Source organism: Eutrigla gurnardus, assembly GCF_963514095.1.
Source record: "Eutrigla gurnardus genome assembly, chromosome: 12".
Lineage (NCBI taxonomy): Eukaryota > Metazoa > Chordata > Actinopteri > Perciformes > Triglidae > Eutrigla > Eutrigla gurnardus.
This window is the reverse complement of record NC_139926.1, coordinates 19,186,338-19,202,941: the sequence shown is the minus strand read 5'-3', so window position 1 is coordinate 19,202,941 and position 16,604 is coordinate 19,186,338. Positions and strand designations below refer to the sequence as shown.

The window sequence follows — 16,604 nt, the reverse complement described above, 5'->3', positions numbered from 1 at the left end:
AGACAGTCATCCCGACGACGGATTAACGAGGACACAATATAAGCTTTCTAATGGCCTTCGCAGTTCATGGCTTCATCAAAATTAATGATGCAACAGATATTTTATGGTAAGTCTACGTAGCAAAGCACATATCTTAATTCTTCCTCGGTGCGGGGGAAAAGAAAGGTACGTCAAACGTTCGCGGAGAGAGGGGAGTCTGGTGCTTTGACACTTTGCCATTTTGAAAGCAGATCACACAGAAGTACAAATGGTTATCTCTAACAACCGCCACTCTGCTTTAATCTGGTCGCCCCGGTAACTTCCTGTAAGTGTCAACTTTTTTTTCCTTCGACTCTGATGGAGAGCATACATATTACATCAATCCCACGGGCTCGTTATTAAGGCCTTTTTTTTGTTCCAGAATAACTGAGGAGGTGCTTAGGCAAAGTTCAACAAAGTTTCTCCAGCCTGGCTTTGTGTCCCACATTTGAAGTGTTTCTATAATCTCAAAAAAAAAGCCACATCAAAGAGCACTTGTTTACATACATAAAGCAAAATTGTGGCTGCGTAAAAGAATAAGTCAAAAGAAATGGTTTACATTTCAACCTGGACTGTGTTTGATGCCAGAGGAGTGAAAGTGCACACAATTCAAAGTTACAGAAACAGAGTTAAAGGTTTGAATTTGGATTAAAATGCTGATCCAGCCCAGTCTCAAGGCAGTGACGACTGATTCGTGTTCAGTCTAATGTTCATTGTGTTGCATGAACCCACGTTTACAAATTTATTTGAAGCCCAAGCATGATGTTTATCCTTAATCTAACAAATTGGTTTTGCTGCCTAAAAATAACACTTGTTTTGTGGCATGATGACCCTGGTGGTACTTCCATTTGACATGTATTAGTTTGAAAGTCATGCTGAACGACCTGAAAAGGAAAAAAGAGGAACATTCATGTCAATAGATTTCAATTTCGAGGTCTATTTCTCGAACTGCTTTGAGACTGAGGCACGATGACTTGATTTCAGTGAATTACGTATTTTCAAAGAACCTAACTATGATTAAGAAACACATTTAGATTCGGACTCATTTACTATTCCAACAGAAGTCTTACCTTCAAGAGGTATTTGGGAGACTTTGAGTACGGCGAATAACATGGAAATGAAAGGAAAAGAGAAGTGGAAAGACAAGAAGCTGAAAATTCACCTTTGAGGGGTTTCTGTTGTAAATCATGCTGTAAATGTGTTTCAGAACGGACAGAGATGTGTTCAATTCATCATCTTATGGACATTTATGATATGACCGAATGCTTCCCCTTAAATAAAGTAAAAAAAAAGATAAAGACAGTGAAAAGGGAGAAAGATAGAAAGCCCGTTATCAAGAACATATGGACTAATAAACAATATAGGAAGCAAACTTCTTATAAGGCCTTAGTGTTGACACATAAAGTATAATTGTGGAATATTAAGCTCATGAAAGTATCATGGTCTCTTATTGAAGTATGATGCAGTTATTTGATTATTATAGAAGACCTACAGCCCCTTCCTTCCCAAAATACTTTAGTGCCCATTAACAACCAAACAACAATAGTTAGTAAGTCTGAAAACTACTTTATGCCGTAGACACCAAATGCCAGATGGCGATGCTGCATCACCACAAGCAAGACAGCAAACATAATAGGGTAGTCAATTAATGTGGCTCTGCTTCACAGCACAAGTTTTACTGGGTTTCTTATGGCGCGATGCCTGTGAGCAACAAATAAAAAAACATTATGTTCTCAGATGGGATGATTTGTGCCACGGGAGCCTCACCTTGGTGCGTCCCGAGCCGAGCTGCGGCGGCAGCGACCTGGAGGCGGCGGTGACCCGGGCCCTGGACGTCGCCAGGTTCCCTGTTCGAAAACAAAAAACCACGTTTGAGAGCGGTCATAAGTTAGTCACGTCGGGTTTTATTTAAAGTGTAGAGGGAAAAAAAGCTTGAACAGCTGTGTGAAATAAAGATAATACACACGATTATTAGGGAGTGAACCATCAAACGCAGTAAACACTTTGGGCCAACGAGATATGAAGGAAAACAAAGTGACCAGCTCCACTTCTCTGTTAATGCTCATACTGCAGCACAATGAAAAAAGGAGTTCAGAGGAGCCAAAAGCTGAGCTGAATCCCATGTACTCAGGAGTGCAGCTGCGTGCACAGCAGTCCAACAGCCCCACACACAGTGAAAAGGATATGAACATAGCATATGCAAGACAGTCTGAACATTTCAAAGTTTCTGCACAAGATGTCCAAATGTTTTCTCTGGCTATATCTTCAGAGGCTAAACTGTGATTAATAGCAGTGAAAGAAGCCTTTGAAGCAGGATTGGTGACATCAAAGTCCTAATCCATGGGTGGCAGGATTTTTATAATGAGTGGGAAGTATCTTAACACATTTCAAAGGGTTTACTCCATGAATAAACAATAGCTGCACAGATGTGCCACACACACCTTTAGAAAAAAAAAAAAAATACGTCTGCAGACACAGGAGGCAGCATTACCCAAGCAGCCGTGTACGGCGAGGAGGAAAAAAAACCTTTGTAAGTTTTTAAAGATAAAGCTGAAGTGACAGGCCAACAATTGTTCTAGATTTTCTACCGCACACCGACGAACTTCTTAAAATGCAAATATGGAGTCGGCTTCTGCGTCGCGATTTCCAGACTCACGTCAGCGGGCGAGGACGTGGTCTGACAACCAGCCAGAAAACTTAAACACTGGATCAAGCGTGTGCCTTTTCTCAGAGGACTCGGAGCCATCCAGCGTGTATTAAGAGGCATCAATCAAACGCTGACGAGATCAAAATCGCTTTATGATGGATTAATTAACAGCAAGGCCACTTCTAACTATAGACAAAGAACGTCCTACTTGTGCCAAAGGTTTTAAAAGTGAGCCAAAGCAACGTGGCACGCACACACACACACACACACACACACACACACACACAGCTGTAGTCAAAACAAGCCAAAACATATGATGTGAGAGAACTTCAAAAGGACTCAAACACTCTTTTAAGCTATGATGATACTGCTTTTAGCATTTGACAGTTATCTGCTAATTTTTATTTATTTATCCACTCATCTATTCTGCCATTAATACATTTTGCATCTGGTAAACAAACTAAATACAAGATATTCTGTCAGATTCAGATATGCCCTTTTATGTCGGTTAATAATGCGCTTGAAAGGCTATCCACAGGTTCTGAATCGCAAACCCCCAAAAATTAGAAGAAAGGAAAGTGAAAAATATGATAACATGGAAATAGGAGCAATTAATTGCTCATTATGAACGCGTGTTTGTGAGAGAGGGCCTTGTGGTTGGGATCACAGGGACAGGTCTCACATCCTCAAACGCCCCTTCGGTGCAATAAACACACAAAAAATACACACAAAAAGTATGATCTTTGAGAACAGGAGCCGCTAAACTGTGTCGGGGATATTACCAGCACACAGGCAGGCAGGGCCCCGCTCCAATTAGCCCAGAGTAAAGCTGGATGGATTAATTGGAGTGGGTCTTGTGCAAATGAAGTGCGCTCTCTCCTCTCCCCATTAGTGCTGCTGGGCCAGATCATCTGAGCACATTTGTCATGATGAATTAGCGGCAGCGAGTGGAACGAGCTCATGGAGTGTCACTGCGCTTTCACGCCTCTCACTTCCATGACACCATCAAGGGGAGATGAAGGGGCTGCGCCCGCGATGAGAGACACTGTGACAGTTGTACCTAAGCCTCGCAAACGGACACTCGCTGCTTTCTTCGCGTATTCCTTGGCGGGTCGTATTAATTCATTCTTCTGGCGGGTTTCGTACCCCCTCCTGACTAGATGATTAGAGCGCGGGTTAATAGTCAGTATCCTCAAAGATTCCCGTCTCCCGAGACATGAAACCGAGGGAAACACCTGTGATGTCCGGCCTGAAAGAGGACCTTGTAATTTAGATACAGTGGGGAACTTGTCTAATGATGTGGATTCTAATTATTCAAACGAGCAAAGAAAAAGAAGAAAAACTTGTTCTTTGACGGTGGATTCAGTTCCAGAAGAAGGCCACATATGCTTTTAGTTTCGTCATTTTGTCAGTTCTCTTGAGCAGACATATGATGGAAATATAAGAAGAGTTTTTGTGTTAAAGTTTAATAATAAAGAGGAGCAGGTGAGGGGGGGATATTTCCCATCCTGGTTCAGTCCTGAGTAACAGGCGGCGGCGGAGCATCCCACTGATCATTTCTGCTTCATGCATGTTGCTCTTGGCATGGGCTTCCAGGACAAACACAGAGAGTGAGACAGAGCATGTGGGGAGGGGATGGGGGGTGGGGGGGGGGGGGGCAGATAGAGAAAAAGCCTTCCTTGGCATCTGTGCGTTCACTTTGAAAATTAAGCCCAGCAAGAATCCTGTAGGAGAAAAAAAAAAAAAAAAAAACGCTCAAGCTGGCAGTTGTATTGGGGTTCTATTGACAAGAATAGTCAATGTGCTCGGGATTAAAAAGCAATCCGGCGTTCAATATGACACCTCCCTACACGCTTTTATGAGTGCCAGTGTGCGCCTTGTACTTCAGAAGCTGTGGATCGAGCTGTCGACACGGGGGACAATCAAAGTTGTGAGAGAGAGCAGCCCTTCCTGAGCTGAGTGAGCAGAGGCTCGCTCCATATCTCCGGCGCTCTCCCGCTCTCTTTTTGAACACATGTGATCTAGAAACTCAACTCAGCACCCAAGCAAATGAGATTAAAGCACCCATAACCCCCTCCGCCACCCTCCCCACCCGCCATAACCACCACCGTTTATGCCTAGAGATGGCTCCGGGGGCTGTTGATTTAAATGCCATCCACTACTGTCAGAGCAGATCAATCATCAAAAAGCATGGTGTAATTGGCTTTTAGTGACACAACACAGTGTTGCATTTATCAAAAGGGATGTTGTACCATGTGACTTAGGAAAACTGGCTGCATGCTGTTGATGTGCGGGGCGATCAACAAAAAAAAAATCCCCACTGCTGACTCAAAACATTCTCCAATGCCACGATTAGGGGAGGAACTGAACAACGGTGCTGCTTGGTGAGTCTGGTGTGTGGAAGTCTAGGGAAAGACTGGCGTCTGCCCACTGGGATGAAAAAAAAAAGGCTTCGACTGGGAGAGAACAAAGAGCCAAATGTGTCATATCGCTGGGAGAGGCCTGTGATTTCTACACAGGAGGATCTCCTCACATGAAGGGAGACGGAGGGAGACGGAGGACGGCGGAGCTGCAGCCACGGCTTCGTGTAAGCACGTAAAAGCTATGTAGATTGTTGGATGTACACGACGGACTGGACCTCATAACCCCTGGGTCTTATTTTATAGGTCAGTATTATAGTAAAACAGCACAGCAGCAGTGTTACATCAATATATATCCTGTTAAATAATTACTGTGTAAATTACTGGTAGCAGATCAAAGCTGATTTAACTATTTTATAAGCAGTTGGGTGGTGCTTCATATCTTAAGCCAATGATGTGTTCTGTGTGTAAAATATGAATCTCCAAAGTCAGAACAAACACAAAACAAGCACCTCAAAAAGAGAGCATTTGAGTGAATGCATCACATCCATTTACATCATTCAGTTCTCCTCCTTAATGAGACAGATTTAAGTCATGGTTGTCTGGCTTGGGGAGGGTTTTTAAAACACAGAATCACAATCACATAAAGCATAAATACATAACACACAGGGAGGATTTTTCTGGCTGATAACATTTTTTTTGGGAGGGCGTTGGAAATATGTTGAATTAAGTCATCTTAAAGTAGAATAAATATTACGCTCCAGGTGTGAAATCTGTCATGCTCCATAAAAATCAGACTTTTAAGTACAAAATGTGTGCATCTGCAGCTCTACGTACATTTTTACATGATTATCTCAAAGGCTCAGCTGGCCTGCATAATAATAATAATAACAATAATTAAAGAACAACAACAAATTGTACCAGTTTTTTCTACATATAGCATAGATTATGAAGTGATAACTCTGGCAAAGACAGAATATTACACTCTACTGTTTGGGAACTTTTCACAGGTCACATGTCACTCTGCACATCCTCCATTTTCAGTGTGGCCTGACAAAGGACTGGCAGTCTTGAGATGCTGTGTGTGTGTGTGTGTGTGCCCTGTGGCTACACACACACACACACACACACACACACACAGACACACACCATACTGTATCCGCAGGCTGCCTGGTAGGCCCAACTGAGCCCAGCCAATTCAAACACTGTGATCCCCCCGATCTGGGAAAGGCCCTAGCTCTGATGAATTTGTCCATGCAAATACATCCCATTTCCTCTGACAAAACACCACCACATGTCCAAGCCTCAAGGACCCACATTCTGCAGGGCTCAAGTGGCCTGCTATTCACTGCCTGGGAGCCTTTTACTTTCTGGGGCCCTGCTAAGTTTCCTACTGTTCTCCAAATACCAACTGCATTGATACGCAGACCATCACAATCTTAATCTTCCATGTGAAAAAAAAGGAATAGTCTCCTGAAATATTGCATAAATATGGACTGTGTCAGCAGTTTCTTTGTTTTTTTTATAGAAAACAGAACGTAGGGGAAGATTATGTGGTCTGGAGGAATTGTCCCTGTGTCACTGCACTGTTTGATATGTGTGCCAGCAGAAACATTAGCATTCTCCGCATGTTAGAGTGTAGTTTGACATTCAGGATCCGTTGTATTCCTTCCATCCCAGCGTCAGGTCTGCAGGTCTGCGAGGGTGTCCCCTAGTGGCGACACTGAGAGGAGGTGACCCAGAGTGTGGAACCACCCCTGCTGTAAACCAGATTTCCATCAGATCTTCCCAGATAATGGTAATTTCACAGATAACAGTGAATCTATAATGTGAAGTAAAATGCAAATTAAATCCCCCCACAAATTTTCACCCTGAAGAATAGATTTATAATTTTCTTATGCTATACTGTATCTCACTTTAAACGGCGCTCCATCTTTTTCCGGAACGATAAGCCGGAGCGGAGCGTTTCATAGCTTTTATCTAATGAGATGATCTGCAGTCTCACTAACTGCGACGGGAAAATTGGACCTCCAACTCCAAAGAAATAACAGAGGGGTTTGACTTGGAGCATATTTCAGTGTGATTGCCTTTAAATGAACATGCAAAGGGAAAAATAATCATTGTGAGCTATGGCAGAGCTGTTTGGGATAAAAGGGCTCAAACTGCACAACACAACAGTTTATTTCTGCGACAAATCATCACATTAACTTGATCCACTTGAATGTCAGGGCGGACGAAACGCAGAGGAAATAAAGAAGCTTTTAGGTCTAACGGACACTGATGTCAGCAGCAGTTAAACATTACAGCGCATCGTAGCATCTAGTCAGTTCCTTTGTGCACCGGAGTTAAGTGTTCACTGAATTTGTTTTTATAGTGTACTCCTCTCAAGCTGTTAATTGCAGAAAGGAAGTGGCTGAAGGCTCCCTTGTGCACAACCTGCAATTGAAGTTTACAGACACATCACGCAGCTTCCTACCGGGGCCTCGGCTAAGGTGCCTTTTGTGAATTGAAGCTTCTTTTTAATGCCACTGGGACTGAAAGCAAGCATTTACCCACCCCGAAAAAAAGGAAGTGAATCACACAATGTGGCTTAGCTGAAATAAAGTAGGAAGTGGGAATCTGATAATTTAACACATCTATTAGCATTTCGGCTAAGTCAAGTGACCAGGAGGCCTCAGCCGCGGCTAATGACGAGCACATTACTCTACCTTCATTTTAACCAACAGAAAAGAGGTGGGAAGAGTTGCTTTTGTATTCCATAAATACTGTTTCTTCATCCCCCGGGTATTTAGAAAACTTATCATAAAAATATCCCACTGCACCCACAATCTGTAGATAGCATTCAGACGTGGGAAACCAAGAGGGACAGCTTAGTGAAAATAAAAACAGAGCGCCGTGCAGAGAGCTGAGCCTCTCAAGAGATAATGGAGGCTGCAGATTTACCCGAGCGCGGCACACAGAGGGCTTGAAATGAAGGGGGGGGGGACCAGGAGACGCATGGGAGCCGCTTCTTTAAGAAACCCACTTACCTGAACATTTATGGAAGCAGGAGACACTGGAGTAATACAGTCAGGACGCCGCATTGTTCACAATAGTTTGTCTCAAAGAAAAGTTCCATTAGCATTTCCATTGTGGTTGGCGGTAGAATAATGCCCCCCGTTAGTGGCTGAGATGTATTTATATTCACAGAGGCCTGTATTGTAGCATACCTGTTTTAGTTAAGGGGCTTGAAAACAGCTGCTGCAGAAGTTTGTTCTCCGACGTCCTCAGAACCACGACGATGTCCGCGGGGAGAGTGTCCCTGTTCTTCTCCAGGAAACCCTTCACGTTGTACATCACCTGCCGAGTCAGACACGAGACACAAACCCTAAACGCCACTCGTCATTTCCACATGTAAACGGTCGGTTTTTCTTCCTATATCAATGAAATCACGGAGACTCTTTTTCATACCTTTCCTGCATAATGCTGAATCCCAAAACAAAGCTCCACACGCTTTGGAATCCAGAAGTACTTGCAGCGCAAATTGTCCTCAAATTTATCTGTTGGTAAGAAAGGAGAACGGCGAAAAAAAACATTTTAAAGTATGTGTGGAAAGATCAAAGATGCAGTGACCTCTGACCCCTTGTTTTCACGTTTCATGCTTCTTTGCTCGTTTGCTGGTAGGAGGAGCTCCAGTCTTACCCACTAAGGTCTGGTCGGAGGCCTGAGGGAAGCGGCTCTCCTCGTCCATCAGCGACAGCAGACCCATGGGCTTCTGCAGGAACGTGTCCAGGATGGGCCTGTTGTCCTCGTACTCCACCAGACTGGCATCCACCCCCTCGCTCTGGTATTCCATCTAATTAGAACCAGTGAATGTGGAACAATCTAGTTAATGATTTCTCTAAATGACCTAATTAAACAATCTGGGCTAAATATGATTTGTGCATGTGTGTGTGTGTGTGTGTGTGTTGGGGGGGAGTTTCTAATCAACAAAACCAAACAGCTCCAGCCGGCTGTGTCTATTGCCGAAGTTTACAGCATAATAGAGTCTTTTACTGAATGCATAAAACAGCACAGCACTGAACTAACAAATAGAGCCACTTACTTATTCATCATTTAATTCTCTTTGCAAATAACCCAGAGTCATATCATATTATTGCATCTGTTTAATTTGGGATCAAAAAGTTGTTTTAAATATATATTTTACAAATAAAGTGGAACCAATAGATCTAAACCGTCTTCATGTTTAAGTCATTAACTCTGAATAATCAGTTTCTGTGTACAGCGAGACTGAAGACACCAAATGAGAAGCCCTTTTTCCACAGAGCAGCAGCCCTTCATCAGGGCCGGCGCGTACTTGTTTGTGGAAAAGGAACTTTTCCACAGACTCAAAGGCCTAATTTTCAATGATCACTGCTGTAATTAATGTGTAAATGGTGAATGTCACTTCCAGTTCTGGTCCTGGAGTGTGCTATATAAATATAAATTAATTCACATCAGATTTTATGTGTGAAATCCTGCCTCAATAAATGATGTTATTGGAATCTTAATTTGCGTCTCGCTGTGTGCATTTAAATGTAAAGCAGATGACTTTACTTTAAAAGTCATAAAATGTGCTATATGAATAAAACTGCTCTTCTCTTCCTTTATTTATTTCCCTTTAGAAGGACTGTTGCAAGGATAAGCCAGACTAAAAGGCATTATAGCAAGCTGGTTCTTGATTAATGTCTATTCATTTCCATCAAGGAAAATAAAAACGTATCGCACTTCAGGGTAAACAACTTCATCAAATCAATTAAGAGTGCAATTTGGTGGCGCGTAAATGTATAAACAATCCTTTACACATCACAGCTCGGCTAAAAGCGAAATGTTGAGAGCTTCTCCGCCCTGATGGATGTGAAAACACACAAATAATATTAAAATGAATGATTTCCATAAGTGTTTTAAAGGGAATGTTTATCTTCAGTGTTATGGCGGAGGAGTGAATTCATTTCACGCACGTTACGCGACATGAATAAACACGACGTGTTCGCGCAGACGTACTATATCAATAATCTCTCTGTGTGTCAGACTCACCTGTTCCAGGGCAAAGACGTGCTGGTTGAAGTAAAACTGGATTTGCTCATTTGCGATGTTGATGCACAGTTGTTCAAAGGAGTTCTTCTTGAAGTTTTCAAATCCGAAGATGTCCAGGATTCCTACATTCATGCCGCTCTCCGCGGCACTTCAAAGGAGGAAAAAAAGGGGGACAAACAAACTAATTCTTCTATGTGACGGAACAAGCGAATCCCCGGCAGGCGTATTAATTGATAAAACTTTAATGATAATCCAAGTTCAACCCAAATAAAGAGTCTGGTCTGGACGGTCGGGTAGTCTGATTAGAAGTCATAAACATCTGCTTTCACAAAGTCAGAGGTTCTTGAATGGTTTTATTTCCATCTTTTCTTGATTTAACCTCGAGTCATTTTTCTGCACAAACAACACTGGCTTCTACACTGCAGCACGGAGACTAAACACCCTGCGTTTCATATTCAACGCGTGCAGCGGCTACTTTTCATGAACAGTCATTACCCGCTGGATGTAGAGGTCACCTTTCGCCCCGGCTACCGGGTTGTTAATGGCAATAAGGAAACGGCAAAGATGACTGGAGCGCTCTGGCTTTTGTACGACGACTCCCTGACAGTAGACGCTCATATTTATGAAGGGATTCTTTCGGATCAATGAACAGCCTCTTTGCAGTCTCTCTGAAGTCTTTTTAATCATCCCAACATTATTTTCTCTGCACGCAACTCCGTATCAAAAATTTATTAAAACTGTTTTTTTGCTCTCCTTTTGCTTGTCTCGTGCTCGCCCATTGATATTCTCCTCTGCATGTTTGCATCTACCTCCGGCAGACTTCCACAAAGGTCATCGGAGCGTTGCAGAGACTCTGCGTGACCGCTCGAGATAATCGAAGGCGAGGGAGCAACGGGTGTAACGCCGGATCTTCATCAACCACTCACCAGATCTTCATGTCGGGCTGCAGCAGGGAGTTGATGCGGTTGACGATCCAGCTGAAGAGGCGTCCGTACAAGGCCTTGGACATGGCGTCGCGGACGTCGGCGGCCTTGTCCACGGTGTTGGTGCGGATGATGGTCTCGCCCCTGGTGACCACGCACTGGGAGGTCAGCGCCTCCTGGAGCTCCTCAGGGCCGATGCAGAGGAGAGAAGCAGCTGAGAGGAAAAGACGAGGGAGCGTATAATAAGAGCGAAATGCCATTTCTTTACGCTTTTCCAGAAAATGGATATGCTTTTGGATATATTATTGTGACATATGCATGTTCTGGTTAACAAAATATGAATTGTTTATTTTCAGATAAAAATGGCCACACCTATCCAATATACCTCAATATGCTGTTGCCATAGTGAAACATGCATCATAAACTAACTATTACACAAAACATGAATCATTAAACATAGAAACCGTAACACAGAGACCTGTGAACACAGTCCTCCGCCCTCTATTCCAACACAGACCACATCATGTGCCGTATCTCACCGTTCTCTAAAGCCTCTGCGTTCGGCACTTCACTCTTATCAGTCTGGTGTTGGGATGTGATGGATGCAAATTCAATGTTGCCGGTGTTCAAAATGGCTGAGAGAATTCTGTAAACAGAGTTGACCTCCTAAAAAAAAAAAAAAGAGACAACAAAGACAAATATTATGGCATATCATATATGAAGTGTTTTACATTTGATGGAATATTCAAGCACCTCTTCGGTAAAGCCAATGTTTCGGAAGCACTCCTGAATGGCGTCAAACTGCTCGGTGTACAGTTTGCTGGAGACGATGTCTTGCATCACTTTGCAGTGCTGGCTGTCAATATACCTGCAGGTGCACAATCACGTATCAATACTGATGCTTCAACGTGACGGACAGAGAAAGAGATGTCAACGTCATAGCGTGCTAACCGGGGAGGTTTCCTGTCAGGCAGCCGGTACGTCTTCAGCTTGTCTTGGTGGTAAAGCCCAGCGTAGATGTAGTAAAAGATGTGGAAGTTCTTCTCCCCCCTGAAAGAAGACAAAGCATTCAGACGTGTGACAAAAGGACGTCTGGTGGGCGGAGCCGGAGCAGCACGTACACGGCCTGTTTGATGACCCTCGACTTCTCCAGCAGGTACTCGGATATCTTGGCCCCGATCACCGCTCCGGTGGGCGTGAACTTCATCTCCAGGTATTTGCCGAAGCGGCTGGAGTTGTCATTGATAGCCGTGCAGGCGTTTCCGAAGGCCTCGACGAGGGGGTTCACCTGCAGGATCTTCTCACGCAGAGTCCGGTTGTTTGCCTGAAAGCAGCGACACGTTTCTGTGACGAACTGTAATTATGAACCATAATCTCCAGATTCTAACAATATTCAACACGTTTAACAATGACAGGATGGCCATCCTGCTACTTGACCTTTCCCAAGAAGGTGAGATGTTGAACAATCAAATGAGCGCTCTCCGTTTTCCCCGCGCCGCTCTCCCCACTGATTATGATGCACTAAAATATAAGGAAGCAAAATGTAGTGATTAAAACATCACATTACATATATGTCTTATTTAACCATGTAAAAGTCTTGTAGAAAAGCATGACAGACACTTTTGCCAAAAGTGCATTTAACCTCTATAGTAAAAAATAGATGGATGCAATCAAAATGTCCTGCAACAACCATCAAAAACGTTTTAAAACATCATTTTCTTCCCAGAGTCCGATCATTATTTCATCAAGTTTCCAATGCGAGTCTCCACTCATCAGATTATGTCTGTTGTGGAGTACCTGGTCTTTGCAGAAGGTCACCATGCCTCGGTAGGCTGCATCTGCAGTAGCAAAGATGTGCGGAGGGTTGTCAGCGCGCTTCACTCCGTGGTACAGCTTAGAGAACTAGGAGAAGACACGTGCATACACAAGGGACATTATATTCAGATGGAATTAATACAACAAAAATCTAATCAAATGTTCACCTGATTTACATTAAGCATCGACTCCAAGAGTCTAATCAGCTCTGTTATATAACTGTGTTTAGCTAAATGCTAATGTCAGCATGCTATCATGTTGAACTTCAGCAGGTTGGCATGCCAACAATTTCTAATAAGCACTAGATACGTGGTAGACCTGATGGGGAACGTCATCCGTTTGGTATTGTACTGTTAAATATTGGACAAACTGAAATGAAGACCTGATGGTGGCGCTAGAGAGAAAAATCAGGGGATTACTAAACTAATCCTCTGGATATAATACATTTCATAATAGTACCATTATATTCTTAATTGGGTTTTATAATAAACACTGACTCATATACTTGACTATAACAAATAAAGCCCCACACGAAGCCAGGATCAATGGCAATCTGTCATGGCTCCCATAGTGATTGGGAAGCCAGCGGGAACATCGGTGTAACCGGTCCATAACCGACCTGGGGAGAGTAGATGCTGAGATTCTGGAACGGATTGAGAGCGATGAGGATGTCGCCGACGTACGTGTACACCTGCAGCTCGTCATACCTCTTGTGGAGGTGGCTGATTATTATCTCCTGAGAAAAATAAAAACACACACACGGCATTAAGAACATCGCGCCTCAGAGCGATCGATAGGTTATCCGATAAGTGTGTTAAATCTTACCTCATCTAAGAACTCCAGGTTCACCAGATCATCGTCGGGACAGCTCTCTATTATGAGGGTTTTACGGGTATTGATCCGCTCATGCCTGTAAGACGCCAAGGACATGATAATGCCTCAGAAAGCTGTAAAGTGACCACCAAAGGAGAAACTGTAGTTTGACTGGCTGGATGGGAGGACCCAGTCACTTCCAAGGTTTGTTTGAAGCCCTTAAAGCTCTCCCCGAGGACACATCTCCCATTATTACAGGCCGTGATTGCACTTCATCTGTGTTTTGACCTATCACTCTCCAATGAGCCCCCAGTGGGCAGAGGTCAACGCAGAGCCAGCTGCCTCCGAGGGCCCGGGCAAAACCTCAGGGGACGCCGCATAGTGTGTGAAACAAAGCAGAAGCTGTGTCTGAGTGGCTACTGCTTTATGTGTCAATATGCGGGCAGATGCACAATCAGCCATTTCTATGAACTCTAAAAGGTCGTGGCTGGTGATATTCTATACTGACTGTCATCATGGAATCAGATTAAAACTGATCAGATTAAAACTGATCCTTCAAAGAGATCTATCGTCATAAAAAAAACACCAATGAGTCACACTTTTGCACTCAGTGTCATTGCGATGAACACGTAGTTTATTATAAATCAATCCCACATACGGCGTCTGTCAATATCCAGCAGGATTGAGTTGAACTAGCTGCTCATAAATCTTTGGTTGGTTACTGTGAGTCAGTTCCAAACTGGTGGTTTATTCTAATGAAAAGCTATCAATTAGCAAAAAAAAAACACTCAAAACAGTTTTAAAGGGTTTTGTGATGTATTAAAGTTAATTGACAATTATGATAATGTCATAATATAATAATAATAATCAAAGGTCTTTATTTTATTCATTTTTAGAAGAATTTTGTTTCAAAGTTTTGCAGTTTTAAACAAAAACATCTAATGATGATAACCAAACTAAGGCTCTTAAGTGATTTAATCTAACTTCATTAGCACCACGTTTGTGATTTGAGTTATATTGTATTATTATAAACTGTGTCGACCATATTTCATATGACCTCTTTTACTCTTCAGTCTAAATGGGTCACATATTAGTATGCTGACTTTATTTTTGACCAATTGTGTGTTAAGATAAGATTTAGATGGAAATTGTCCACAACAAATGCACTTTTTAGTCTATTTTGAGTAATGTTTGTTAAAAAAAATGATAGTGCCCAGATGTTTTGTTACTTTTTTAGTATGTATATCTTCACTAGGAATGAATGGGCTTGGGGCTAAATGTTAAGGAGTATTGATCACAACAAATTATTGGGTCTTTTAAATGGAATTTGTTGACGATTAAGAAAAAGAAGCCTTCCTCTTGACTGAAAGCTTTAGATACGTTTCAAAAGACTTCTGGTTCTCAAACTGAAAAACAATAAAATCTCTCATTTGCAAGATGCATCTATATTCTATTATAATAAATAATCAATCATATCAGGAATAGAAATATTCAAGCTTCAGGTCAGGAATTGTTTCCTCCTCTGCCTTTGTTTTAATGTCGTATTCTGAATAAAGTGTAAATCCAACGGCGTGGAAATAAAGTTGCGGTGCCCAATATGTGGTCCCTCTGAAGGGGAAACGCTCGCCATCGTGTCCCTTTGGAGAAGGACTGGAGACCTCCAGCCCCCTCTCTCCGGCTTTGAAGTAAATCACACTATTCCACCTACGGCAGCTACTTTTAAGTTCTCCATGTCTTTATTCTTATCTGGAGTCATTGTGTGCTGATCTGGAGCATGAGAGACTAAACCGGGCGAGCCCCGTTCTCGCCCTACAAGCTCCTAATCCCATTATCCACTTTCACTGTGGACAGGAATTCGGGATCAGGCTCAGGCAACCAAACTCTGCACACTCTCTGGAGTAAACAGAGCTGGCACAACATCAAGACTCTCAGTCAAGGGCAGGTTCAGTGAACTCCTTTATACCGAGATTAAGCATTGGCAAAGTCAGTATTTCTCCAGTAAATAACACAAGACTTTCTGCTCCGTCATTCGCCGCCGTCACACATCACACATTTTAGGATAAAATGAAATCACATCCCTCTGTCTTTTCATATCCATATATTAAGGAACTATTTTATGTAAACAAAATAATCCTAATTGTGTTAAGCAGAAAAGAAAACGAAGGTTTGAGATGTCTCGTTTTCTGAAGAACATCAATCCTGAACAGATTATTATTTACCGGATTATTGGTTTTATCATGAGGACTGGCTTCGTTGAGGAGGACTTCCCGTCGTACGGCGTCTACATCCACTGGCCTAAATGCCGTTTACTAATCGAAGGTTAGTCAGCACAATCACTCCCTCGGAATTAGTCACACTCCCCTAACTTCTCTTTAATCACACACTGTAATGTCCATTACTGGGGCTCATCCTCACGTCTGAGTGTAACAAGATGAGACCCTGCCCCCTACTGGACACACAGAATATCACCACTCCGTCAGTGCAGAGATCTCCAAAGCGGCACATAAAATGAAGGGACCGGCTTTTTTGCAATTTCCTAATGTAAAATAAATAAATAAATTGAGGGACTTACTTGGTTTTGGTCTTGCAGCCCAGTTCCTGCTGCTCCTGGATCAGGGCAGCGAGCTGCTGTCGGACGGCCACTTCTTTGCCCTGGGCCTCTTTGATGAAGGGATGCTCCAGGAGGTGGGTCACGGATGGACGTGCTTCGAAATCCTTTATCAGGCACCTTGCAATCACAAAAAAACAGAGCGCTTTCAGACAGACGAAGCCTCCAACATTATCCATCACTCCTCTTTTTCCCCCCCAATCTTAAAATCTGAATTAAACCACCGAGGATAAACTGCGATCACCTGAACATTGTGGAAAGCTGCTTTGTTGGGATCAGTTGTGAAGGACACGCACACCCAGCAGGGAGCTCCTTGTGGTTTTGAGTCTGGGGGGGTCACTAATCTGTTTGTCTGAGTACCACAT

At 43.0% G+C, this 16,604-nt stretch overlaps 1 protein-coding gene and 1 pseudogene across 2 annotated transcripts in view; both read right to left on the bottom strand.

Moving 5' to 3' along the window:
* LOC311021499 (myosin-IIIb-like) overlaps window positions 1–1,779 on the bottom strand; it is a 23,212-nt pseudogene extending 21,433 nt beyond the window's left edge. Inside the window, exon 1 of the transcript XR_014599311.1 lies at window positions 1,089–1,779. The product of XR_014599311.1 is annotated as a myosin-IIIb-like (transcript). The remainder of the gene's footprint in view (window positions 1–1,088) is intronic.
* LOC311021498 (myosin-IIIb-like) lies at window positions 1,660–16,604 on the bottom strand (the record flags this gene model as incomplete). Its single annotated transcript, XM_084022102.1, has 16 exons — window positions 1,660–1,719; window positions 1,786–1,865; window positions 8,235–8,364; window positions 8,476–8,564; window positions 8,707–8,860; window positions 10,081–10,228; window positions 11,007–11,217; window positions 11,543–11,669; window positions 11,757–11,871; window positions 11,955–12,053; window positions 12,125–12,327; window positions 12,801–12,905; window positions 13,438–13,554; window positions 13,644–13,728; window positions 16,204–16,359; window positions 16,600–16,604. The coding sequence occupies 16 exons, from the start codon at window positions 16,602–16,604 to the stop codon at window positions 1,660–1,662; spliced, it is 1,884 nt and encodes a 627-aa protein (XP_083878228.1).